General features: G+C 55.2%; 2 protein-coding genes across 2 annotated transcripts; both read right to left on the reverse strand.

Annotated features, from left to right (window-relative positions):
* Positions 1–1,054: 1,054 nt before the first annotated feature.
* TGME49_295662 (hypothetical protein) lies at positions 1,055–2,800 on the reverse strand. Its single transcript, XM_002371465.2, has 3 exons — positions 2,417–2,800; positions 2,111–2,218; positions 1,055–1,877 (listed from the first exon to the last, which is right to left on the reverse strand). Exons 1-3 carry the CDS (start codon positions 2,736–2,738, stop codon positions 1,399–1,401), a joined length of 909 nt encoding a protein of 302 aa, XP_002371506.2. The 5' UTR covers positions 2,739–2,800; the 3' UTR covers positions 1,055–1,398.
* Positions 2,801–5,318: 2,518 nt separating this feature from the next.
* TGME49_295658 (zinc finger in N-recognin protein) lies at positions 5,319–26,686 on the reverse strand. Its single transcript, XM_018782281.1, has 13 exons — positions 25,431–26,686; positions 22,716–24,566; positions 21,934–22,120; positions 21,181–21,339; positions 20,456–20,549; positions 18,248–19,806; positions 17,145–17,508; positions 13,484–16,713; positions 11,593–12,709; positions 9,868–11,120; positions 6,841–9,445; positions 6,288–6,428; positions 5,319–5,641 (listed from the first exon to the last, which is right to left on the reverse strand). The coding sequence occupies exons 1-13, from the start codon at positions 25,957–25,959 to the stop codon at positions 5,411–5,413; spliced, it is 13,320 nt and encodes a 4,439-aa protein (XP_018638534.1). The 5' UTR covers positions 25,960–26,686; the 3' UTR covers positions 5,319–5,410.
* Positions 26,687–27,261: the final 575 nt, after the last annotated feature.

Here is a 27,261-nt window from a genome sequence, read left to right on the forward strand (position 1 = left end):
CGGGGCACGCTGGATGTGGGCGTTTTACGAAAAGGACCAGACACATCTTACACTGTACGGGGTTCAATCATGCAGGACTGTGTAAAAGTGTTTCCAGTGTCAGCCCCTATGTTCTACATCGTGACTGCGCTGCTGTGAATCGAACAGATCGATCAGAGACTAGCAGTGGTATCGACAGGTTAATACGTGACAGACACACTGAGATGGCATAGTGTATTGGTACAACGGCAGCACGTTCAAAAGAACCGGATGTCTGAAAAAGCGGGCGTCAGCAGGCTTTGACAAGGTTGATATGAGAATACGTCAACGATCTGTGTTGTCTGTGCTTGAATAGAACAGGTAAAAGATACGTGGACAAAAGAATTTATGAAGTCCACTTCATGGGGTCAGGTGACAGCGACAACCTCGTTATGGGATTCATCGCATTTTACAAGTCACCAATCGCCATGCATCGAAGCCAAAGAAAGGTAGAAACTGATTATCATTAGAAATACAGGCAGCGGCGGCCATGCAACACCACGTAATACCGGGTGTGGCTCTGAAGGGGCCAGGTTCATCGGCGGCAGGCATCGCTTTGGGGCTGCTACCTGGAGAGATGTTACTGAGCGTATGAAGGATGACCCAGTCTTCTGGTAATGTGGATTACTCATGAGTGCACAAGAAAACACGAAGTAACCCGTTTGTGCGACTATCGGCCAACACCGACGGTCTATGGATGTACCACGAAGGGGTGGAGATACAACCGAAACGTGTTGCCCAATCCACTTGCTTGCAATGAGTCTAGCAGCACACCTAGAGAACGTCCACGTGGACGGGAAAAAGTCATGCCGGCACCTGAAGGCGTTTAAAATGCCTTTTCGCCTTTGCCAGAGTATGTGTGCCTTGAATACGCTGCAGTGCCACGGCTGCTACATTGAAGACTATGAGGTGCCTTGAGGTGGAGTGAAGGCCATGCGGTGTATCTGGCCGTATGATTGCACTTTGGGAAGAACATGGATAAAGAAATTCAGATCGAGTCCGGAATTGTGCGCCTGGCAAACTGAAAATTCAAATTCCCGATTAATACAGCGAACAAGCGAAAACCCAGTTGACCAGCAGGTAATGGCGAGAAAATAGTCACATCGTTGACAGTCATCCTGCAGTCATGATCAACGGGAACATGCATTAGCGGCGAGACTCGCCGCTAGTTCCTTCAGCGTCGGCAGCCGACGTGCGTGGCTCTATTCTTCATTTAGTCCCCGTTACTAACGAGGGAAGCCTTGAGGCTATACTGGCCGATGCGCTTTCAGAAGCGCTCCTCCACCACGATAAATTCGATAGGGAGATGACATCTATATGAGCTGCATCGCGACATGGATTCAGCATCGGCGTGCATTCGCAGCTCGAAACACTTGAAATTTATGCAGTCGCGTTCTCAAGGCCGTCCTTCGCCTTGTCGCAGACAGAAGAGATCATCTCTGCAAGTTTCGTCTGCAGCAGCGGCTTGATCCTGCTGAGGAGGTCCTTGAGAGCGGCTGCGAGGCTGTCCTTCACCTTGCTCACAATAGGGGAAGCAACCTTCTTGACACCAGCGGCCACTTTCTTCAAAGCGTTCCGTGCTTTGTTCCAGAACTGCTCGTCAACCAAGGCAGTCGCCTTCTCGACATCGTGAGGTGCGATGTCAGTTACGCGGGAGCTAGAGATCTGCGCGAAACCGAGGTCAGACTCGAGTGCCTCTTCGTCGACACTCTGCTGGTAACCAGCGACCTGCTCCACGATGTCTTCGCAGATTTGGGTGACGGTCGGCTTCAAGGAACTGAGGAGCTCTTTGCCAAAACCGCTCATGGTCTCTTTCAGAGCACTGCTGAAGGCGGCGTCGACTCCCAGCTCCTCCATCACTGCAAACACACAGTGAACAATGAGGTTGATATCTACACCAGTAATGTGTTCTGGGATGACCACCCTTGCCGCAGCCCGGCCATGCCCTTTTGCCGAAAGGCTCGGGCGTCTACGAGTATAAGAGGGATTTGTGCTAGCTAGGTCTCGATTTATCGCAGCGACGTGGTTTCGAACCACCAGTTGCGGCGGCCTGCACAGCCAAAGCGAAAACTGAGCCTATTTCCGGACTTACGTTGGGCAGTAGCCATTTCAGATAGCTTTTCCTGCATCTGAACCTGGAGCATGGAGACAGTCTCCCTGGCCAGCGCCAAACCAGCGTTGCTGACGGCGGGCTGTACAGCTGCACGCACAAAGCCATTTTTGCCAGCAACTGTTGAGGGAGTAGTCAAAGAATATGACAGACCTGGATAGAGGGCGTTCTTACGTTATACGTGTACTGCATCTCCACATCTTTCTGCACTCTTAAGTAAATCCTGACAGCCAGAGCCAAACGGGTCTTGGTGGCGTCTTAGCTGTGCGTCGAGCCTGTAACACGTACCTGCGGCGGTGCCGAGGGAGCCTAGAACGGCGACGAGTGAGAAGATCTTGGGCGCCATTGTTGAAACAAACGAGTTTAAACTAAGCAGGTAATGGAATGAAGTGAAAAAAGAAAAAGAATGGAACTGCCAGTCTCTATTTAGTGGCTCTGACACTCGAAGTATCCACTTCCCGATCGGTCGACGACACAGCCGCGGCGACGGGGGAGGTGTTGGTCGGTCTGTCTCGATGCAGTGGGGGTCGGCGGGCCCCGATGACAACGAGCTAACCAGCCGGTTCCAATTTGCTGGCGAGGGAACGCACCACCCCGTGTGTGGCTCCATCGATGCTTTTCCCTGAAGGCTGACCCACCAGCTGTGAATTTGGGTCGTTCCGGATCGCGGAGCAGCAGGACAGAGATAGCCCTCCATAGCTACCTGTCTTTACTAACTTTTCGACTGTCTGCACTTGTCCGTTTCAAGGATTCTGAAACGGGGGCGCGCCACTACGAGAACGAACTCTGCAGAACTGTTGTTCACCGACAGATCTGTACACAAAAAGTGTGTCTCCCCGAGAAAGACGAGTTGCCACTGCTCCCTTCACACGGGCCGTCCCGGACTACCGAACTTAACAAAAGGGTCTCTTCTTCGATGCGCAAGCTTTTAGAAGCTGCAGTTCCGGAAAGAGCTCACAGTCAGCAGGAAAAAAACTGGATTGGTCACCGGAAATCCTCCGTCTTCGGTTAAAGGGCCGACAAGTTCAAGAGTGCCTGAAACGGCGCTTCAGGTCAACAGAAGACAGACACCAAGCCATAACTGCGGGAGAGCGTTGCTATGTGCCTCTTCTCAGAAGGGATTGACTGTGTCTTTATGTGGTTAGCCACCAGTGCTGCTTCGAGTATTTTAAATCCGGGGCTGTGCGTCATTCCGACAGAATCTCATCGATGGTGTCCAGTTCCGTAGCCCATATATTGCACTTTCTGCGTTTCACGTGGTGGCGAGATCTGTCAAATTTGCCCGGGGCTGCCGACGGCCAGAACCAGTCACAACATAGCGAATTGCCTCTCTCCATATCAACGGGCCCCCTAAGCACTTTGTTGCGGTCGAAACAACCTATGAGTCGAAACACTGCCCATCAGCAACACTGGATCTCCATAGTCGAGCAGGTATCACTTGCATCGTAGTGCGGAGCCAAACTCCCACATACACGGGCGTCTGCAGAAGCTAGGCCTGCAGTTGGAGAGCCTTAACAGCGCTCATCAGACATCCATCCTGCTGAGAGGCTTGGATCTCTATTTTCATTCATACAGAGCACCCCCAAATCGTTTGCCGAATTTTCACTGACATCGGGGGGAGGTCATGCCACTCGTGCAGCGTGCGGCACAGCAGCGCACGGTAAGCGATTCACGTGCCGATAGACTGCTCTAGATGTTCTGTTGCATCAAACCTCGCTTGCCCTGGTACGCCTCAGCTCGAATTATGTATTTGCGCATGGGGGGTTACTGGTCTTCCACATGATTCCTCAGGATGCGATCGAGTGTCGCTCTAATCAATACTTGAAATCTCAATTCGCCCGTCCTGCTAGAAACATGTTCCTGTCCTTTTGTTGAATGCAAGATCACTCGTCCTGGTGGTCTGCTGTTCCATTAGTTTCCTTTATGATCGTTTGCTTGTCCTTCCACAGGTGTGCTCTTATCACTCTTCTGTCTGAACCTCCGCAGGACGAGACACAGTGTCGCCCCAGTCATCCTTCGACAGGGCAATTCGCTGGTCCTGCTGGAGTATCGATCTCACCGTTCTCGTGCAGAAAAATCCTCTGGGCAGACTCCACCGGCGCATACAATCCTATAGCTGCAAATATCTGAAAATCGCAATCCAAACACAGAAAGCGTTCATGCACGTCCATGTTTGCCTGTCCTACCCTGGCGGTGCGGCGGGAGCAGGTGATGACCTCCTGCCTTTTGCGGCGAAAAGTATCTTTAGTGATAGGAATAACAACGAAATGTCACTCACAAGAGCAGTTACTGTGTCTCCTTCTATCGTTCATGAGGAATGTTAGTGTGTCGAGTGAAAAGAGCTCTTAACGCATTCCTACGCTACTCTTGCAGTGCTGAATTGTGTTGCAATGTTTAACGAAGGCTACTTGATACTTCAGATGAAGGTGTTTCTGCAGAATTCATAAATCAGCCCCTTCAGTTGTCCCACTAGCACACTCCCCCCCCAAACTCCACCCAAATTCATCATCCAACCTTCGGTGCTCGTCTATGAGGACTACCTCCACATCTGCCAACTCCGATGACTGCTTTTCGAGGCGTCTCCGTGCGAGTAGCAGTCACAAGCCACGTCAAGATAAACTGCTTGCTCAGCACGTGCAGTACGCCTTCATATAGCTCTTTAGCACATGTTCCTGTCGAGATCTCCAATCTATTTCATCTACATAGGATTGATTGCGGCCCACTCAGACTCTGTTTAGGGTTTAGGGTGTGTTTGTACGCTTGACGTCCGCTGACCCGAGTGTTGCTGTGTACTTGGTGGGCATTTACGTCCGATTTCTTTAGTAAAGTAAGCAACTCCATCCAGGGGAATCGTCCACGTTCTGTATTATAGGAAGGGTTTAGCGTAATCTGCGGCCCGAAGGCGATTTCCTTTCTCCAGCAATAATCGATCCGTCGGCAACTTTGTGTGGACACAGACAATGCCCTGACACGTAGAATCCACCACTTGATCTTGCTGTCTTTACCGTGAGCCCCAAATGCCTGTCACTGATGGTGACCACTAGACAAACGGGGAACGCGTGTTGTCAGCCGATGGCGTGTGACTCAAGATACAGTGCCGCGGCCATTTTTCCGCTTTACTGGTTCGTTTTCATTTGAACAGAGAACTCTACCAACAGGGAAAGTCCCCCGTATACGCGAAATGCGTTCTGATCGGTCTAGGACTTTTCTCTTGCCGTTGTTCCGTCTAGAAAATAGTCAGTCACTGAGAGCGCTCGGAGCAAAATGAAAAGCACGAATCTGTCATGGCCACCGCACTGTCATCGCGTCGCTCAGAGAGAAGGGACGAATATAAGAGCGACTGACAAACGGGAGCAAGCGGCCATTCATAAGCAACCACGACAACTGACGAGCACAGGGTTCGTGCAAAGTCAGTCTTCCCAGACCTCGCCGTAAACGAGGATCCGATTCACCCCCGTCATCAACGTAGACACTTTCTAGAGGGAACCACGAGCTGCCGTCCACGGCGAAAAGCTGCAAAACCAACACGCAGGTGAAGAGAGACACAGACGCATGGCGCTGCAGCGGAACCACAGAATTTCAGGTTTGCTGTGCAGCCAAGAGCGCTTGAAAAGTCCCTCAAAACGCCCTCCCTTCCCTCTCGGCATCCACGAGACTTAACAAATCCAATCTCCTCTTCCACATTAGTTTTAGAAATCCTGGCTGCGTGGCGAACGGACGGCACACAAATAACTGATTCTGCACTGACCACAAGTACAATAAGAGACGATTGGTGAATTTACCACATGAAGAACAAACGACTAGGGACCTCAAGAAAGGTTTGTACGTGCACACAGATACATGCGTATATACACAGAAACCTATATATATATATATATATTTGTATATTTCGATGTATATGCATTAAAATATATATATATATATATATATATGCCGAACCTGACGCTAAAAAATTTACCCCCTCTGAGACGCAGCAAAACCGACTGTCTTTATCATCCACCGGCGCACCTGTCTACATACATATAACTATGTGCATACGTGTAAGAGTACTCTTTCAGAGGTAGCGATTCATTCCAGGATGCGACGAAAAAAGGAGGCACGGACTCGACGTCTTTCTTGGCTCTCTGCTTCCGATGGACTGCTCCGTTCACCTGCTTACCATCGACTGCTCAACAAGAAGAAACAAGCCAGAGCCGCCGCCACAGGTGTGGGCGTGGAGCATGCATTCTCCCCAAGCTGCATCTCGTGAGCTGCCTTCCTCCTTGCAGCACGACGAGCCGACGCACACGACCGCTCCACACTGTAAGAAACAACAGCGAGAGCAGAAGAGGCAACATCTGCGAGGCGAACAGTAGCACCTTGTGGCTGAGAGGTACAAGCTCCCCGTTGTTGGTCTTGGACCTGTCTCTGCTGCTCCCCTCAAATACGCCATACAACATATAATATACACAAATATATATACGTATTTACTTCGACGATCGTCTTTGCTTCTCTCTTCTCCACCACCAACCTCAGGTCCACGATTGTCTGTGATGGCCTGGTGCCTGGCTTTCTGTCTCTTCTGTTTCCTCATTGCGACGGATGCAGACACGCCGCTTCGCGTGCTTCTCGCTGCTCGCCTGCATCATGCATCGAGCTTTTCTCTGTGATGCCTTATCTCTCTTCCTGCTGTGACGTCTTGTTGAGTTTCCCTGCGTCTCGAAAACTCTTACCACCAGACAAAGCGCCTTATGTTCAGGACTGTCTCCACAGTGAGGACACTTGCGGAGAAGCGTTTGTCGGAGGAGATCAAGAAAATCTGTGGGCAGGTGAAGCGGAAGAAGTTTGAGGTTGTCTGTGCCTGGCGGCGAGAGGTCGACCCGACGCTCTGTAGCCGCGGCCGCCCCCTCAACAACTACGGGACTGAACATGAGGCGGCAGACGGTGGACAGAACCGTTGGCTTCGGAACAGAAAATACAGATTTTCCTCGCGTCGCGTCCGCCTCGACTCCGGACGCCTCTGCGGTGTGCGGCGCTGTTTTTCTCTCGTCCCCACAGCGCTCTTCTTCTCCCCTCATTGTCTTCACATCTCGCCCCCCTCGGCAGCAATGCGCCGAGCTCTTTCGCTTCGTTCCCCCCATCGAGTTCTGTTCTTTCTCCCCTTTCGTCTCTTTGTTTCCTCTCTTCTTCTCTCGTTTTTCTTCTCCGGTGTCTCGGCCGGCAGCCCTGGGGTCCAACCGTTCCTCGAATCTCAGCGGAAGGTGGAGAATGTGAAGAAGAAGGCGAAGCTGCGCCTCGCCTGGCGGGTCTCGGAGCGATGCTCGGAGGCGAGAGAGGAGAGCGGGATCGAGGCGCCAGACGGGCGAGATGAGCCACACGGCAAAGCGGAGGAAGCTGGTCATAGCCACGACAAAGCGCGACTCAAACCGCCTCCAGAGCTCCTGCACATAATCGCGGACTTCTGCTTCAGGTGCGGTGAAGCAAGCCCAACAGAGGGGACCCGACGGATACAGAGAAGCCTCACCCTCCGACGCCAAGGAGCCGAGAACGCCGCCCTCATCTGAGACGTTGTTTCCCCTACATCGCTTTCTGGAAGTCTCACGCTCGGCTGCGTCCCCACAAGCCTCACGGCCGCGTCTCTGGTCCGCCGGACTCGAGGCAGTTGCCCTTGGTCGTTCGAACGCCACACACCTTTCCTCTTGTCCCTTTTCGTGTCTCTTTTTCGCAAAGCTTTCGCCCCCCACACTCGGCCTCCTCCCGGCTTCCTCGCCCTCTGAGGCGACGCTGTCCAGTCCACGGACGTCGACGGCGTCCCCGTTTTGCGTCGATCCAAGGCGGGAGGTTGCTTCCTCAGAAGCGCAGCAGCCCTGCGCCTTTGGAAAAGCGACATGAGGTCCAAATCGGAGGCACTCGCGCCGCATGAGTTGCCAAGTCAGAGCCTCGAAAAGCTCCGGGAGGCTCCCGGCGCGAGCCTGCAGCCAGGCAGTTAGGAGAGAAGACGTGAATTCGTGTCTTCGCATTTGGCCTTTCTCGCTCCCCTTTCCGCGTACAGCTCCTCGTCTCTCATCCTCGGCCTGCAGTGGACTCTCTTTTTCCTCTACGCCTTGCTGTGCGTCAACACTTACAGGGCTTCGCCCGTCTTCATCGGCCGCCTTATCCCTTTCCTTCTTGTCTCTTCCTTCCTCTCCTCTGCGGCTCTGTCCCCTCCACCTGCGTCTGTCGCCTGCAGCTGTGGCGCTTCGACGAGCTGCGCTCTTTTCTCCTCTTTCGGCTCCTTCCCCGTTCGCTGCCGCGGCCTTCCCAAGCACCCCGCAGGTCTCCGCGCCCCCGTGCCTCTGCAAGAGAGACAGGAGCGAGGGCCTTTGCGGCAGCTTCCCCGCCAAAAGTTTCCAGAAAACTTCTCGCGTCTTGCCGTCGCCGAGGAGACGGTCGAGCCGGTGGAGGCGATCGGGACCGGCATACGCGGGCCCTGACGCCCCCAGCAGGGGCGTCGAGTTGATCTCTTTGTTCTGCTCCGCCTTGCAGGCCACCCCGTTCGCCAGAGCGCCGTAGATGGGGCTGACAGCGGCGAGCGGCGGCGTCTCTTTCGCAGAAAACGACGCAGCGCCCGGCGCTAAGGGTCGTGCCGGCAGTTTCTCTGACAGTCCGAGCGCTCCGGAAGCTGGACATGTCTGTCTCGCATCCTCGCTTTGTGGGGAAGCAGACCGAGCGTCTCCTTGAGATACTTCTTCCTCGAGAATCGCGGAAAAACTCGAGAGGTCCCCACCCCGGCGGCAGGCTCGGTACACCCATTGGACACCCTCCTTGCTGCAATCAGGTGCACACTGCGACAGATAGCGAGAAGAGACGGCGAGGTTCTCCCTCTCGACTTCGGTCAGCGTTGGCGGCGGAAACTCCGAAGGCAGGGGAACGGAGGAAAAGTGTCTAGACACCGCGGCGGCCGCGGGGGAACAGACACTCGCCTGCGACGGGAAGGCGTGAACTGAAGCCCTGGACGCGTCTGGGGTACTACTGGGGGCTTTGCCGCTTCCGTCTCGACTGCCGAGAGTCCCGCGGAGCTCTGCAAGACGCTCGAGAAACGAGAAACCATACCAAGAGAGACTCTCGCTGAGCGTCCCCGGCAGGTCGCCGCTCTCCTCCCACGGCTGCAGCCAGTCGCGCCAGAAGGCAGCGAACGCGTGCCGGTGGACGGGGTGCTCGATGGGAAGACTCAGCGTGTCTGTAGGCGTGGAAGGAGCCGAAGAGGGGAACTGCGAGGCGAAAACGTCGCCTGCTTCGTCGACCAGAACGTCGTTCGCGATCTGGAGCGCTCGGATGCACAGGAGCTCGCTAAGTCGCCTGAAGACGAAACGGGAGAAAAACATCGAGACGACAGACGTGAGGACATGCACGACAGAGACACAGGGGGCAGAGAGAAAACACAAGCATAAACTTCTCTCCACAAGCTGGGACCCTCCTCTAAATGTCCACTCATCGACAGTGCAGGTGTACATACACCTGGGGAGCTGAGCGAAAAACCTGCAAAGAAAGAGCCCCGTCTCTGGAGAGTGGAGTTAGAAGGGAAGGGCCAGAAGTCCCTACACCGCGTGCGAGAAGGGGGACAGGAAATCTCGCGAAAGCTGCTTCCCTCGGGGTATATACGACGAGGTGGACTCTTGGTTGAGATCTAGGATGTCTTTGTCGACCGGCTCCACGTTCGCCTGTGGGGACACAGGACCCTTTGGTCCCTGCTTCCCACCATCTCGTTAGGCATGTCTCACATTTTGATTTGTGCCGGCGTCTTCAGGACGCGCGAGAAGAACGCCTTCAAGAACTCCCCTTTGACGTCACACGCCCAGGGATTGAAGAGCAGGAACTTCCGGTCGAGACCGACTTCCCAGACGGGGCAGCGTTCCTCGATTTGCAGGCTTCTCAGCCGTTGTCTGTCCGCTTCGTGACACTGCTCGTTTCTCCTCGCCTTTCGTCTTCTCTGAAGAACCCCCCGAGGTCTCCCCACCCACTCGGTTTCGTCTCTCTTTTTCGTCTGCCCGCGTCGGGCGCGGCGCGCCTCGGACTGTCCCTCCGCGTCTCCTGCCCCTTCGCAGCTTCTCTCCTCTTCTGAAAGATGTTCTTCGCGACTTCTCCGACGAGAACCGTTGGCTCGTCTGCCCCCCGCGCCCGCGCTCACTTCCCCCTCCGAATCGAACGAAGAAGAGGAGACAGAGGAAGAGCGAGAAGAAGAGCGAGAAGAAGAGCGAGAAGAAGAGACAGAAGAAGACGAGAAGGGAGAGAAGCGAGAGTCCTTGGTAGCTCTGCGTGCGGCGGAGGCGCTTAGGTATCTCTTTTGTTTTTTCGGGCCCCTGGGCAGCCATTGAAGCTGTCTCAGATGTTCGCGAAGGCGGGCGCGGCGCGCTTCGAGTCCATCGCTCTCTTCGTCGTCTGCCGCCGTGAGAGAAGATTCCTCGCCCCACAGACTTCCTTCACTCTCTCCAGAAGAACAAGAGCAACGACCTTCTTCCTCGTCTGTCCCACTCGTTGCTGCGCTCTCACAAGACACGCTCTCCAGGCCCTCGACAGGTGAGGAGCCCTGGCGCTGGGCGGCGCAGCCAGCGGGCGCAGCGGCCGCCTCACTCTGCTGATCTTTCCTCCCTGAGAGGGCTGCAAAGGAAGACGGTGCGAAGAAAGAAGAAAGCAAACCCGGAAAGGAAGAAGCAGCAGAAGAAGAGGCTCCATGACCAGACTCTCCGACCTTCTTCTCCCCACTCTTCTGGTCGTCGTCGCTGTGGGGGGTCCGGGCGCTGTCTCCGCCTACACGAGTGGCGGTGAGTGCGTCGCCCTGCCCTTCGTTTCCTCGCTTTCTGCGCTGTCTCCTTGCTCTTTGTGCAGCCCGCGCGCGACACTGTCTCTCCTCTTGCTCAGCAGTCAAAGCCGTCGTTGCTAGCTGGAGGTAAGAGCGAGGAAAGCGATTCCCCGCGCTCCAGTACCCGAAGCACGTGATGTCTGCCAGCCACGCGAAACAGCGAGCCGGAAAAGCCTAAAAAAGAAGTCGAAACCAGCAATCTAAGGTAGAAATTCAGGCACAAGTGGAGACGAACATGTACCCTAAAGAAAGGGAAAACCCGCGAAATCGAAAATGAAGATGGGAAGTGAAAAAAGTGTAGATACAGACTGGAAGTCCCGTTTCATAGAGCGAATCGAAGAGCTCACTTCCATACAAGTCCCCAGGAGACCGTTGTTCTAGCGACGCAAAAGCGGCCGCATCTAGCAGACACCGTTGTTCCCCAAGGAGTGTCCAGACACTCGAAAAAACACGGGCGTCTCGCCCAAGAGGCGGATCGCACGTAAAGCTTCCGTTTTTCACACAGGAGTGACGACTGCTTTGCCCCATCTCGACGCCTGCGGAAGACACCACAAATCAAGATCGTGACGTCTTTTCGATACGAGTAGTGTGTTACGACTCGTGAACATGCGCGCGTTTCAGTCCGCATGCACCTCATCGAACTTACGTCGAGCAAGAAGCAGTTTCGCACCACCTGGACCCAAGGTTCCGTCTCCTCGCAGAACGGGGCGCTCGCTTCCTCTCTGCCCCCAGGGGCCTCGACGCTGCTCTGCAGCAACACACTGGTGTACGCACACCATTCGAGAACTTCCAAATGCATCCCCGCGCCGGCTCCGCGCCAGGCAGAAAGCTCGTCGACCGTCCAGCACATGCAAGGCGAGAGGCGATTCACCACACTGGCTGAGAGGGCTTTTTTTGCGAATTGAGGCATCTCTTCTGTTCTCCTCTTCAGCTGCGCAACATGCACACCTCCACAGTCTGGGCAGAGCGGCAAGGGAGTTGCTGGCGCCCGCGACTGCGCCTCCCAAACGTTTCTGCTTTCCTCCCGAGCCCCCGGGTCCCGGGGTCGCCTTTGGCGCAGAGGATCCGCGACCGGTCCTGGGGGAGCGCCTCCACGGGCGTCGTTGCTCCGCTCAGACGGGAGCGCGCGCAAGGCGTTTGTTCTCCCGAATGCGGCGACAGAAGCGCCTAGTAAAGCTCTGGCGTCCAGGCCTCCCTCGCTCGCGCTTCCATCTCTCCGCTCAATTGGCCCCATCCTGTCTTCACTCGCTTGGCCGAGCCGCGCTGCCGCGAAAAGCGTGAAGAACGTCGCGTCATTCAACAGTGAATGCGTCGCCAGTTCTCTCTCTTGCTCTTCTCTCTCTCGCTCGTCTCTCTCTTGCTCGTCTCTCTCTCGCTCTCCTCGACCTCGTCGCTCTCTGTCTCGTCTGCGCCTACCGGTGAGGCCCGCGTCGCCGGGCCTTCGCAGCGAAGAGTCTCCGCTTGGCCGGGCTCTGGCAGAGACAGGCGCGGGGCCTTCGCGCCGCCGCCGCGTGGGGTCGCAGAAGGCTGTGTGGAAATTGAAGAATGCATGCGTCACCTGAGACGCCGCAGGGTGGGGCGGGAGGTTCCAGTTCGAGGGACAGGGATAAAACGGCAAGAAGTGCAGCTCCCGCAGTTCACGCCAGGGCGGCGACCCCACAGTGTACGCGGCCCGACTGGGCAGGCGCCGACTTGAAGAAGAGGCAAAGGCACTGATGGCTGAGTCCAGGAAGGCCTCGGCGGAGTCCAGACGCGAAACCCAGCTGGGAACGAAAAACCGGACAAACAAACACGCAAAACCATGAGACACCACAGAAAAGGACTCGTTTCGCAAAAAAACTGTAAAAGCAGGGACCTCCGTCCCGTTTCGCTACACCACCTTCTTAACACATTTGAGACATATGTATATGCATCTTCACATATTCATACATATACATACATATATATATATATATATATATATATAAGTATATTTACATACATGTAGGGATATGTATCAATGCATGAGATGGGAGTGGGATCTGGATTCAAGAAACCGTTGCTGGAGAGGGAGAAAAATTCCGATTTGTGTGAGGTAAATGTCTCCAGATGTCACCCTGCCTGGCGACCTAGTCAAAACAGTGGAGGAAGCAGAAGACAAACAGGACGCCGCAGCGAGCACAGAAATGCGCACGCAATCCACGGCGGCTCCTCTCGGTCACGTGTATCTGTCGGCGCCGCTGAATCGCTGCACCTGCGATTCCGTTGCAGAAGAAGAGCTCGTAGACCTTCAACGGCCTTTTCTTAAACATGTATTCACATACTACGCATGAATATATATATATATATATTCGAGATGCACACAGATGTAGTTCTCCCTGTCTAGATCGCTGCAGAGAGATCTACATCAATAGTGGACTGTAAAAAAGTTGTTGTGTGCAGTGTTCTGTCTGCTGAAGCGTATCACTCTTTGCCGGTGTCTGGACGCTGAGACTGTAGGGTCGCGCCGACGGCGTCGCGAGCTGCTTTTCGCGCGCAGGCGTTTTGCTTGCACTTACGAGATGTGACCGAGACGTTCGATGCTTCTCCAGGCCGCAATGAAGAAGTCCGGGTGTATGGGGCCTCCGTTGCGTCTTTTACAGAGGAGAGTATCGACTTCTTTCTGAGTGGGGCCCTGCACTGCGCCGCAGTCCCCCCACAAGAGGGCCTTCGTTCCGTCGCGCTCTGGAAACGCATGAAGTCGGAAAAAGCGATTTCGGAACTGACACGCATCGCAGAGGGCACCGTAGGAAATCCGACTGTGGCCTGCGGCGTCATCAGAGTCGAGACTGTCGTTGAGAATGTCCGAGTCGCCCAGACACGCGAGAGCCGGAGAGCCTTCTCTTTCTCTTCTTCGAAGGCGCCTCCTCGTGCTCCGTTCTGTCAAGCCGCGACGCGCGGGTCCGCGTCTTGGCATCTCCAAATCGACACCTGGAACGGGATTTGCGGCCCCCACGGGGTAGAAGCGCGTTTTCGCCATCGCTTCCTCCACCTCCGAGTCTGCAATCGCATCTGCAGGAAAGTAGTCGCCTTCCTGAGAAAACGACGAGTCTTCGTCTGTCGCTCTCTCCACTCCGGTTGGAAGAGAGGCATCTCCGGCGTCCTTATGGTTCTCCGGCGATGATTGGGACGAAGTGTCAGGCGCCATCTCGGCTTCTTCATCCACGTCCAAGCCCTCCCTTCGATCTCTCTCTCCCGTCTCTCTGTCTCCGTTCTCCCGGGGCCTCCGCTGTTGGGCTCCTCCTTGAGGAACGTTCTGCCGCCGCAACCAACGCGCCTCCTGACATGCAGCCGGCCGGCGCGCGCGCCCCACTCCGACCCCGATGCTCGGTCGCCACACTCCGTACCAAGCAAAGCGCCCGCCCACCGAAAAGGAAGAACATGGGGGAGAAAACGAGGAAGAAGCGGAGGGGGAAGAGGAAACAGAAGAGGTAGGGATACATGATGAGAGAGGACAAGAAGGCGATGTCGCGTTTGCAGGGCGCAGAAGAGAGTTCGTGGGTTTGATTTCTTCTCTGATCGTCAAGGAGGCGCCAGGAGTCTCTCGTCTCTCTGACGCGTTGGAAGTCGGGGACCTGGACAAGTTCGCATCCGCGAGAGGCGTTCGGCGACACCAGCAGCCCCAGAGACTCGTTGGTGAGCCGCTGCTGCAGCATCCCGCACACCCCAGGCTCTGCACGCGATTTTCGTTTTCCTTCTCTTCTTCTGTCACCTGTTCTTTGCTCGCCTCTCGCCCTGCAAGACAGCTGGAGTCCCGCTTCTTTCTCCGGGGCTTGTCGACGCCGGACAGGTCTCTCGCCGCTTCGTCTCCTTCGGTTCGACTGCGCTTCTTGTCACTCTTGTGGGGTCCACTGTCTCCGTCTTGCCGGCCGCCCTGAAGCGGACTCGCCGCCCCGCCTTCGAGCGCGAGTTCTCCTTCTCGCGGCCAGGCCTTGACGGAGCCGTCAACTGTGAGAGATGTCCGGGGTACATACACGAGGAAGCAGTTCCCAATGCGCCGGCAGGTTGGACACGCAAACGCCGAGAACCGCTGCTTGTCTCGACTCCTGCGTTCGCCTTCCTCCGCCCTTCGGGGCGCCCAAGGCGCACGCCGCTCGCGCCCCGCAGGCTCTTCGGGCCTGCCTTCGGCTCGAGGCTCCATGGCCTCGGGCGCCCCGCCGGGCCGGTCGTCTCCGTTTCGGGTCCCGCGACCGGAGACGCCTGTCTCCTGGAGGGCGCGGAGACAGGAGACGTGGGCGACGTGCCCGCAGGAGTTGAAGGCGGGGTGCGAGGCCGGAAGGCTGCCGCGGCCCTTCTGCGCGAAACGCCGAAGCATGTTCGTCTGAGACAGGTGACCCAGCAGGGCGAGGGGCCGCGCCACAGTGTGACCCTCCAGGCACACGCCGCAACGCATTTCTTCTTCTTCCTTCGTCAACAGCTGTCTCCGCTGCAGAGACAGCTTGTGGGGCAGCGGCTTCGGCGACGCCCGCTGCACAGAGACCGGAGAGACGGCCAGCGAGGCGGCAGGGCCCGCGACGAGCGGAGACAGAGAAGGAGACACAGGAAGACTCGTCTCGCCTCTGGAAAGGGTCTCCTCCCGGGTGTCGCCCTCTCGCGAAGACACACGCTCGAACGTCGAATGCAGGCTGGCGTTCACTCCACTTGTGTCTCCACCTCGCGATGGATGCACTGGAGTTGGCCTCCTCGCGGCTCCGCCCTCTTCTCCGATTTCCGCGTCTACCTCCACCTGCCTGTCCCGACAGCTTTCAGCCATCCCGGCACCACTGTCCTCCTCGGCATCGCTCTCGGACAGCATGTCGGCGTCTTCGAGGAAAGAGTGGAAGTCCCTCTGTCTCTGCTGCATCGTCAACAGCATTTGTCGCTGTTTCCGGGCACCTTCGCTCAGGCCGGCGTCCTCCTTCGAGTCCTCTGCGCCCTGCGCTGTCTCCTCCGTCGGTCGCGGCTGCCCCGCTCGCGCTTCACCGCCGTCTCCTCGCGCCCCACACGGGCCTGCCGCCGAACCCCCGACGACGCCAGGTGTCTCCGAGACCTCGGGCGCATGTGACTCCCGCCCTGCGCCCTGGGCAGCGTCCGCCACCGCCTCATCACTCTGAGAGGTACCTCCCGCCTTCGGCTTACAGTCGGAGACCGGCAGGCGAGAGAGAAGCGTCCGGCAGTAGCGCCGGACCTCCGCAAAGGTCGACTCCGCCTCGTGGAGGCGCTCGACCTCAGATCGGAGGCACCTTAGAAAGACCGGTGGAATTACCCCACACTTTGCATCGCCCTCGAGTCTCTGTGTCTCCGCGCGAGGGCCTTCTTCGCCCCGCCTCCGCGCCTGCGCCAGTGCGTCCAGCAGTTTCAAAGCGCTGCACACCGGGTCATGCAGAAAGGCCCCACAAGAAGAGGAGGAAGAAGGGATAGAAGAAGGAGCAGGCGAGGAAGAAGAAGACTCCGGAGAAGAGGAAGAAAGAGAGGAAGAAGGAGAGACATGAGAGACACAGGCAACATTGTTAGTAGCGGCGGCTGGTTGAGGGGTGGTAGAAGAAACAGTGGCTGGGGAAGATGGCGAAGCGAGGAAATCGGGGCCGCGATTCTTCGCCTGAAGAAGTTGAAGAAGAAGACGAAACAAAAGATGGTGTTCGTCGTCTCCCACCAACGCATCGACCAGGAGGTCTTGCATGTGAAAAAACTCTGGGGCCATATCGCCTGCCGCACGCGACGGCCACAAGAGGGGCGCCTCCGGGTGCCGCAGAGCCTCTTCTTCTGCTACCTGAAAAACATGAAAACACCGAAACAGAAACACCGAGTGTCGAGAGAGACGACGACTCTTCTCCGCAGTCAAATCCTTTCCTTTAGGTGTATGCAGCCCTCTCCTCCTCGTTTGCCATGTTCAGCGGTGCACCGCACACTGCACTCTCAGCCTCCTGGCTCGGACACCGACCAGTCTCTCCACCGGCGCTCAGCTGCACCGAAGGCGCCGCTCTCTCTCCGACCTGAAGTCTTCCTTTCCACACTCCACACCGTCATACTTGCACTCGCGTATCTCTTTGGATATCTCCGCAAAGAGGCGCGGCTGTTCTGCAGCACGGCTGTGAACTTCTCTCCGTCTCACGGACGTCTCCAGACCGATATGCGTCCTCACATGTGTGTACTCGTGGTGTTCTGTATCACGGCTTTTGTCTTGTTTCAGACGCTTCTTACTTGCATGTCTGCGCGGGCGTTTCCCAGATGTTCTCTTTTTCTAGACACGCCGGCGGCGATGAGTCGCTCTGAGGCGCCGAACGCGTCAAAGCACTTCCAGCTTTCCTTCTTGAGACGCAGGAGGGGAGCCGAGGAGGCTTGGCCAGCCGCCCCCAGGAGCGCGCGAGAAGAGCGAATCTGCGGGACTGCAGCGCCACTGGCGCCGCGTCTCGAACACACAGTGGAAGTCGTCAACTCCTCCAGTAGCGACGCGAACGACGGATGCAGGCGACCCGACCGTCCAACTGCGCGCTCCAGCCGCGACAGCGTGCACGGCTGAGTCGCCAGGAGCTGCACAATTTGCCGCCGCAACAGAAACGCGTACCTGAGGCAGAGTGGAGAGAAAGAGTCGCGAGCAGCGTTGAACTGAGCGAACGGCGGACAGACGGGTGAAGGTCGAAAACGAGGACGAGGACGAGGGCGGGGAAAAAAACGAAGAGCGAGACACGAAGAAGACAGGGAAAGATAGAGAAATACGGAGAGGGGCGGCAAAGTCCACATCCCAAGGACAACACAGGAACAACCAACGCACAAATAGGAAGAAAAACAAGCTCTCAAACAAACGACTTTGAAACATGCAGCTGCCAAATCCCTCCCCCCCTCCCCATAGGCAAACACGCGCATGCATGCACAAACAGACAGGTACACATACACATATTTACTTAATAAAACAACACACCTATGCACACATATATATATATATCTATATATATGTAGATATACATATATATATATATAACTATATATATGTAGATATACATATCTATATCTATATCTATATATATATATATATGCATTTGCATCTCAGAGTGATAGAGCTGTACGTTTCCTGCCCCGGCAGCGTCTTCACGCCCTGTTTCATCCTTTCGACTTTCCTCCATCTGTATCCACCTCGTCTTCGCCGGCTCCACCCACCAGCCTGGAAGACCGCTCCACATGCAGACTTTCCGCCACCGCAGAAGAGCACACAAACCGTATTTTGTTTACACAAAAGTATGCGGCTAGAAAAGCATGCGTGTGCATATGAATACATGAGTCCAATGCTTGATCTTCTATCGGGTTACCGGGAGAGGTATTTGTCTCTTGCGGTGAGGCGATGTAGATTCATTCTTTCGAGGAAGAAGAGAGAGGCGGCGACGCTGGCGAGCAATTTCCATAGCTCCATCAAAACGAACTCTGCGGCAACGGCCTGCGAGTCAAGAGTCGCAAGGTCCCAGACAGTCTCGTGACTCGCAGCTTCTTTGAGAAGTGCAGAGTGGAACGCCAGGACGGCCTCAGCAGCTTTCCTCTCCAAAGAGTCAGGTCCGGAAGGAGAGAGAGGAGAAGACGACGAGGCGGAAGAAGCGAGCGAAGAAGACGACGAAGAAGACGAGGAAGACGACGAGGAAGAAGACGAAGAAGAGAGAGAAGACTCGTGTGTTCCGGTCGCCATTTCAGCTGTTTGTTGGGAGGGAAGAAGGGCAGGAGGAAGAAAGGAGGAGAATTGAAGAGAAGAGAAAGGCGAGGCGTCGCTGCGGAGAGTCAAGAAGGGGAATGACGATCCCCCGCGAACGGAGAAAAAGGAAGGAAGCGCGGGAGTGCCGTCGACCTGGACCTGTCGCTCCAGGAGCTTCTCCGGAGAGAATTGTTGGGGACAGAAAGCGAGGAAAAAGACAACCAGCGGGTGAAACTCGCGCGCCACCCTTTCCTCCAGCGCCTCACGTGTCTCGACTTGCATCCCGTTCTCTGCGTTCTCTCCATCTCCTTGTTTTGCGTCCACCTCGAGTTCTCTCTTCTTCTCCCCGCTGCCTTCTCGCGCGCCGTCTGAACCCACCTCACGTTCTTCCTCCAGAAATCTCTCTGCCCTGTCTCGCCTTCCCATCGCCACATACAGCGCGGCCTTCTCCCCTGCTTCTCTTTCTGCTTCTTCGTTGTCTTTTTCAGTGCTCGTGACGCCTTCTTCCCTCCGGCTTGTCTCCTGTGCAGCTGCCCTTGTCTGAGTTGTCTCTGGCGTTTGACTGCGAGTTCGCCTGCGGCCTTTCCTCTGCAGGGAGAGCAGCAGAAAAGCCAACTGGAGGGAGACCAAGTCGAGGCCGTCAGACCGACTTCGTTCGTACTCGCGCACATGCTCCTTCATCAGAGCCTCGCCGTTTCTCACCCAGTACCCCGACCGCAAGGCCCCCGCGAATAAGAGAGACGCTGTCCCCTCTCGCAGCAAGAGAAAGGAGACACGCGGTGGAAAAAGAGACAGCAGTTCGCGCTCTCCAAACGGAGACGAACTCGCGACATGCGCCCTCGCAGCTGGCGCAGACGCCGAAGCAGCACAGTCGGAGACAGAGGGCGGCGGACAGAGAGGAGAAGCTGGGGTGAGAGAGGACGATTCAGACACAGACGGAGGGTCGAGCGCGACGCGAAGGAGATCCGGACAGATGCAGAGGACAAAGGCTCGAGTCAAAGGCGAATGGAGAGAGCCGACAGCGCATCCGTGAGCAGAGGAGAAAAGAGAGGACGGCGGAGAAGAAGAAGATGGACGAGCACGAAGAACTGGGACTGGAGGCAAGCGAAGAAGCGCCGGACGGAAGGTCGAGAGAAGCGGCACCAGAGGAGCGAAACTTGAGTGCGAGGAAGACCGGCAACCGTTCCCCTGAGAAAAAGAAAAACATGAAACCCAAATCACAGCCAAGAAGGCAAAGACGAGTGAAACACAACAGAAAAAAGAAGACAAATTGACAAATTGACACGCCTGAACAGAACAGCCGCGACATCACACAGCGACAGGAGGGAACGAGGCACACTGCAGCCTGGTTTCCTCTATAGGACATGCACACTCAAATATACAGATTCACATGCATAAATGTATATATATATATATATATGTATATATATGTATATATATGTATATATATGTATATATGTATATGAATACAAGCACTGCAGAGGGCGAAACATAGATATGTTCCCTGTGTCTTTGCACAAATGAATCTACAATTCCACCGACATGTACAATGAGAAACGAAGATGCGGGTACGATGTATTGGCTCTGCCAGTGCACAGAGGGTTGGAGAGTGGCGTACGGTTTCTTACATACACCTATGCGTACAGCGGATATAAAGCTGTGACCAAAAAATGCATGCGCGCACAGCCACGAAGGTCTGTGCATGCATTCGCAGGGACAGAGGAGCACCTGGAGAGGAGTGGAGGAAGGAATGCGCGTACGTCCAAGTATCTTTATATTGTTGTCACTCTGAACGCGGCAGCGACGGCGCCTCGAAGGCCGAGACAAACGCACTCACCAATCTCTTGACGATACGAAGCAGCTCGTCTTCCAGGATGCATGCGTTGTGCCACTGATGCAGCATTTCGTACATCACATGCTCGCGGGCATGCCTGCAGAAACAAGAGAAGGGTGCGTTTCCTCGTTGCTTCAGCCCCTTTGCCCGAGGGAGACAAATCGTCCCGGAGATGCACTCAGGTGATCCGACGGAAGAACAGCAGCCGCGTCACCGAGAGACATGCAGATTAGATTCGTTTCTCCCATGGCCTCGAGGGCAGGCGCCGCACACCCTCCGACAGACTCGGCATGAAAACAGCGAAACGGCACAGGTGCATCCCAAAAAACAAGCCGACCTCGTGGTTCGAGCATCCACATGCACGCACGCATGCGTTAGGGTGCATGCTTGAGAATCAGATAGATCGTTGCGGAAAGACAGACACAGAGAGACGCATTTAGACAGACGAGAGACAGATACAGACAGCCAAACGGATTCAGCTAGAGAGAGAGGTAACAACGGACAGGTAAACGTACAAACACCGACATAGACACAGACGGATGTCGATAAAGAAGCAGCGAAAGACCAGCCCCCATCCGGTTTCTCCAGCAACTGTCTGTTGTCAGGATCAGGGCGCCTTGCAGATAGATACAGACACAGTTAGGTAGAGGGAGGCGTCTGTGGATATCTGCGTACATTTCATTTGCGGGGGAGCAAAAGAGAGGTGGAAAAGGGAAGAAAAGCAGTACCTGACTTGCAGATTCGCACGGTGGAACTTGAGCATGAAGGCCCAGAGAGGCTGAAGAATCTTGCAGATCGTCAGCAGGTCAGCTCGAAAAAAGCGGCGCCAGACAGTCTCTTCAGACATCACGTAACAGAGATCCTGAAGCACCCGCTTCTCCGGGTCTCTGCATGCACAACCATTTCACACATCCTCACAAATCATACCCAGGTATACAAATACGCATATGCACCTTCACGACTACACAAGTCACAACTTTGTAGACTCATACATATATACGTATGTATATATATATATATATATACATATAGTATGCACGCAGAGGGAAAATACATCGATACACGAGCTATATCCATGCATATATACAACGCCATTTACACAAACACACACATGTCTACATATATATATATATATATATGTACATATGTACAGAGAGAAGAAGACGTCCGTTGACACTGAGTGGAGAAGTGGATTTTGTGGCGATGTGCGTTTTTTATTGAAATCCTGTTGTCCAGGACGCCCCCTCGACAGAGTGAGTGGAGAGACCTCACACTAGGAAGAGAGGCCTGCGAAGCCTTTTCTCGTCACCAAGGCGTTGAGGTTTTGACATAACGTGATGACGGACCCCCCCGCACAGATGAGTGACTCTCCTCAGTGATGCAGGTGTGGGTGCCATGCCTATGTCTCCGTCATTCTCTCGCTGCATGCAGTCACGTAAAGCGCTGGAAGTGCATGGTGAGGACTATGCAGAGGCGTTTACTTGAGCTTCGGGTTCACGTATTCGAGGCCGCTGAGCATGATTTCGACCTCATGGGCGGAACTCATCATTGGCGCTTCCTTGAGGAGACTGATGCCTCGAGCCACGAAGTCCTTCTCCCAGACAGCTGTCTCCGCGAGATTTGGGACGGTAAAAAGTTGGACGGTCAGCGAGCCGAGGTCGCAGGACTCTGGAGAAAAGCGGCCCGACAAAGAAACGTTTAAGAGGCGTTTCCACGCACCTCCAGAAACGCGAGGAAAACCGGAAAACCGACACACAAGTACTTTCGACTTCTGCTCGGAAGACTTAAACAACATGGCACATCTTTTTCTACCTTTCGACGGACTCTGCGTCCACACACAAGCGCCACCCCGGATAAAAAACGACCGGTACGAGCTACAGACAAAAAAAGACAGACATCCGCGAAGAGCTTCGCAACTGAAAGGCCCGGCCATAGAGATAATCATGCTCAACAGAGAAATTTGAATGCGTGACAATATAACTTTATATTTATATATATATATATATATATATGCATATATATATATATATGTATATATATATGTATATATGTATTTCTATAGATGCACCGAGCGCCGAGGATGCACACATGTGCACACTGCTACTCCGTAGAGGTGGAGAGTCAGAAGAGTCCAACGACACCACGAGGATGCGCTCCGAGATTCTCTGTGTCTTCTTGATTTAAGAGAGAAGACAAGACTATCGCACAAGCCGTGAGAGGCTGCTGAGGTCGTTTCCAGAGAGTCAAGAGTCTCGCTTTTCACCTGCATCTGCATCTCGGCGCGAGTCGTCGTCAGTCAGGGGAACGCCCCTCGCGACGTGAGTGTAGTGGTCGAGGATGAGTCCTGCGAATTTCGTCTTGAATTTCGGAGAAGCAAAAAGCGCCATGTAGAAGTCGTGCAGCTGTCTTTGGAGACTCGCGCCGAAGGTTCCATGCTCGCACAGCCACCTGACGAGTGCGGAAGGGACGAGGCTGGATGTGACAAGCCATCGATAGCCGAGGTGTTTCGTCGCCAACTCCGAGAGCCATGAAACGACGGCTTGCGTGAGCACGAGAGTTGCGCGCGATGCCTCTGCAGCGGAGAGAGCCGAGTCCTCCGCAGACGTCCGACCCGTCGGCGTCAAAAACTCTCGATCTGCCCTCCCGGTTCTCTCGCCTCTTCTTCGTTCACTTCTCTCGCCTCTTCGTTCGCTTCTTCTTTCGTTTCTTTCTCGGCGGTCTCCACTGGCTTGAGGACCTCGAGGAGACAGGCCCCGCTGGCGCCCACGCAGGTCGAGGAGGTCGGCGAGGCCTGCGGACGCGAAGGCAGAGGCAGAACGCGAGTCGCCTTCGCTCTCGTCGCGCGTCTCGTCTCCCGGCGAAGCGGCAGAGGCCACCAGACGGTCCAGAAAGAAGAGAGACATTGTCGACGCGTAGCTCAACGCAGAGGTGGGCAGTCCAGAGGGGACGGGCGCAGACCCACTGGCGGTCCCGACGGGAGAGCTCGCGGAGAAGCTTGGATCCAACAGCCGCGAGTCTCCCCCACGGTCCGCTCCCTCGCCTTCGTCCTCGCCTCCCCACCACCGCGAGGACGGAGACCAAGTGTCTCCCTCCCGCCTTGGGGCTCCATCGCCCCGTGCGCCCGCCGCAGAGCCTGACGCGCCGCGCGAGGCAGCAGCAGCCGCGCCAGACGACGGCGTCCCCGACGAAGCAGAACTGGAAGAATTCGAACTGAACGAATCAAGAAACGAGGAAGAAGAACGAGAAATCGAGACGGTTGAGTGCGTTTCTCGAGCTCGTATGGCGGCCATCGCAGCTCGCGCTCCCGCATCGATTGCACTCTGTTCATCGTAGCCTCGGCCGGCGACAGCGGCGACTGTCAAGGCGGCGACCTCCTCAGGCGTGAGGTGGAGTGCCTCACCCCACAGTTGAAAGTCGAAGGGATTCGAGAGTGTCTCCTCGCGAAGCAGAGCTGCGTTGATCCCCGCATCTCTCGCCCTTCCCTCGGCTCGCTCCGGCGTATGCGGACGAAGATGGCGCCGTCGCCGCGGGACCCCCAGACCGTCTGTCTCCACATCCACTCTCCCATCTCCCTCTCCCCCATCACCTTCCTCTTCTTCGCCATCACCTTCGTCGTCTTCGCCATCACCTTCGTCTTCTTCGCCTTCTTCTCGTCTCGAGTGCGTGCGACTTTGGGTTCGAGAAGAAGGCCCGTCCGCGCTTGTCGAAGCCGCGGTTTCCCCGTGAGTCTCCTCCAGGCGCTGGGCCTCGAGTTCGCGCTGCTGTCTATGGAAGAGTTCCAGTTCGCGCTGCGCAGAGAGCAGGACGTCCGCGAGGCTCTCCTGGAGGTGACGTCTCGACGCCGAGCGCCAGAGAGTCTCCCGCGGCAGCTCCCGGAGTCTCTGAGTGACGAAGGCAACGCATGCGGAGATGTGTTGCTGGCTGCGCAGACGGAGGAAAGCTGGCAAAGACTGCGTAGAAGCAGGTCCGTCCATCTCGGGGGTAACGCCTCGGTGCTTCGAACAGAAACCTGCGGGAGCCCACGACGAAGGATCCCCGCAGTCGCAACACCCTCCACTCGCCTGGATGATCATGTAGTTGTGCGACGCGTGATCCGCGTTCAAAAAACACGGAGCTGAAAAAAACGCAGAAAAGACCTCGATCCAGACACCGTTCACTCAGACCGCAGACAGTCGACGCCTCACGACACAGTCCCGACGACGAGCATCCTGCGACGGAAAAGAAAGATCTGCATAGCCGATGTAGATCACAAAGTGGAGGCGAGAAGGACAAGTTCCAGACGGGAGAGGACGGGGACAGGGACGGGGGTGGTGGTGGAAAGCAGGAGTCACGACGTTGACAGAAATCTGAAGTCCAAGACTTCCACTTGTCTCTCTCCAATACCAGGGTACCAGGCGTCGCTACAGACGTATTCTTTACATTTACATATATATATATATATGTATATATGTATATGTATATGTATGGGTCTATGTGTGTGCATGCCTTCTGCGGATTCGCACCGCGATGTGTGACGGAGCGGCCTCTTTACTTTTGGCAACGCTGAAATTTCCAGTCTCCAGATGAGCACCTCACCTTGCTCTCCGTACTGGGTCACATCCACATGCAAACATTTCGTGATTTATTACACACTCAAGCATCTATGATTGTATGCAGAGATGTATAGAGTTGACAGGCTGCATCCACAGACGCGGCCGACATCTCTCTCTCTTCTTTTGTGCCCAAAAAGTCATCGACCGCTCTACCTTTTCACATATCTACCTGTCTATCCATCTGTCCATCTACTTCTTCCTCTCTCCACCGACCTTTCTAAACATACACACAGAAGACATGTGTGTAAATATGTGCAGGATCTAACTATGTACATCAATAGATGCATATAATTGCAAGACAGTGTCCAGCTCGACGGTTTGGCGGGCAGCCGCCTTCGGCTCGTGAGGCTTCTTGGCGTCAGCGCCTCTGTTTCGGCTTTGTTTACCGCAGACGACGCAGGTGGAATCGTGCTCGCAGTCCAGACAGCGGAATCCGATGTCCCCCTTTTTCAGGTGGGCGCCGCATGCGCCGCCTTCATCCTCCATGGCGAGGCGGTCATGTTCCAGGAGACATGGGCAGGGCGCAGAGACTGCGAAAAGCCAAGGTCGAATCTTCGCTTTCCAGAGAGCAGCCGACGTCCCCGCAGACGGTCGTGGACTGCGCGAGCATTCGGGAGAAGAGCGGCGGCAGTACAGCGCGCGCCGCAAGACGCCCACCAGAGTCGAGACATCGGCAGAAGTCACGACAGACTCCAGACCGCGAAACAAATACTCCGGATCCAGCGAGTCCAGCGGGGAAGACGCAGTGAACGCTGAGGAAGAAGACGAGACGATGGAAGAAAACGAGGGGGAGGAAGAAGAAAGAGCCGACGGAACAGCAGACGGAAGAGAAGAAGAGGAAGAGGAAGACGGGAGAGAAGAAGAAACAGAAGAGGAAGAGTTGACAGGGGAGAAGGACGATGAGGAAGGATCCATTTTTCTGGGATCGAGTGAGCTGGGTCCCGAGAGGCGGAGAGAATGAATTCGCTAGAAAGAGAGGAAGCGACGCATCTTGCAGAAAGTAAACGGCTGCGGTGACGACGAAAATACGAATCGCAGCTAGACAGAGAGCACGAGAGGAGACAGAAGCAGAAAAGTCCGGTGGAAGAAGGAGATCCAGAGGAGACAAAGAAACACAGATACAGCAAGATGGCGAAGTAGAGAAGAGGAGACAGACAGAAGAAAGAGAGAGACGTCGAAAGTAGAGAAAAAGAGCAAGGAGAGATAGAAAGGGCAGAAGAGGGAGCAGACAGGAAATGAAAAGCAGAGATGGGAGTCTGATGGGAGTGGAAAGAAAACCAGCAAGTGCATCCGCGCAAGAGCCCTTCAACTTGATTCTTCTCGCGGGAGAAACGAAGGCGGCGTTTCCGCCACAGGAAGACGTTGAGAGGAAACGTTTGTTACCTCGAGGCAGAAGTGACAGAGGACGAGACGACCAGCGTCTGCGCTTTCTCTGTCGAGGAGAGAAGCTGCAAGACGCGTCTCAGACGAAGTGCGAAGAGAGACTCTTTCTCGAATCGGTTCTCGCTTCCGCCAGAATAAGGGAACGCGTCCTGCCCTGCTCAACTGTTTTTGAACGGCCGCGGCCACCGCAGAGGGCTCCTCTGCGACCTGAGAGTCTTTTCTTCACATCGACCCAGGAACTTCTTTCCTGAAGCATGCACATAAATCCACAAATCCTGAAAATACGAAACTTTCAGAAACAAAAAGCGGGAGCAGCCAACGGCGCTTGGGCGAGAGGCTGCCGCGCGCGCTCGGCGAGGACGCCTGAAGAGGTTTCTTTGCTCGAGAAGGTGGAAGAAAACACAGAGGAAGGAGGAAAGAGAAAAGGCAATTTCTCGAGGCCTCAATGCGCCAAGAAGGAAAAGACAAACGGACGCTTCTTTTTATCAGAAAAAAGCCGAAGCAGGCGGCTTCCTGGGGGGCGGAACGCATGCAAGACGGCGAGACTGGGAGACTAGCAACTTGCGAAAGAGACAGACTCTCTGAGAAAAGTTGCACATAGATGCTGAGAACAGTCAGAAACTCCGAAATCCTCTCTCTCTGCTCTGTACTTGTGCAGTTGCGCCGCTCTTTGTCGACTGAAAGCATATGTATCTACATATATATATGTATATCTGTATATATGTATATCTGTATGTGTATGATGCATATTAAAACTGTGTTTCGAGAGCCTTCGTGAGGCAGCGAAGAAAAAAAGGGCCTCAGAGGTCGGCGAAGTTTCCGGTCTCAGCGAAA

Source organism: Toxoplasma gondii, chromosome Ia (assembly GCF_000006565.2).
Source record: "Toxoplasma gondii ME49 chromosome Ia, whole genome shotgun sequence".
Taxonomy (NCBI): Eukaryota; Apicomplexa; class Conoidasida; order Eucoccidiorida; family Sarcocystidae; genus Toxoplasma; species Toxoplasma gondii.

Coding starts and splice junctions, on each gene's coding strand:
- TGME49_295662 (XM_002371465.2), bottom strand. CDS start 2,738: ATGGAGCCACACACGGGGTGGTGCGTTCCCTCGCCAGCAAATTGGAAC. Junction 2,219..2,416: donor CTCCCTCGGCACCGCCGCAG/GTACGTGTTACA, acceptor TTGTGCGTGCAG/CTGTACAGCCCGCCGTCAGC. Junction 1,878..2,110: donor TGAAATGGCTACTGCCCAAC/GTAAGTCCGGAA, acceptor GTGTGTTTGCAG/TGATGGAGGAGCTGGGAGTC.
- TGME49_295658 (XM_018782281.1), bottom strand. CDS start 25,959: ATGGATCCTTCCTCATCGTCCTTCTCCCCTGTCAACTCTTCCTCTTCT. Junction 19,807..20,455: donor TTCGTATCGTCAAGAGATTG/GTGAGTGCGTTT, acceptor TCTTTTTCTCAG/GGGAACGGTTGCCGGTCTTC. Junction 17,509..18,247: donor AGAGACAAATACCTCTCCCG/GTAACCCGATAG, acceptor ACTCTGCCTCAG/GTACGCGTTTCTGTTGCGGC.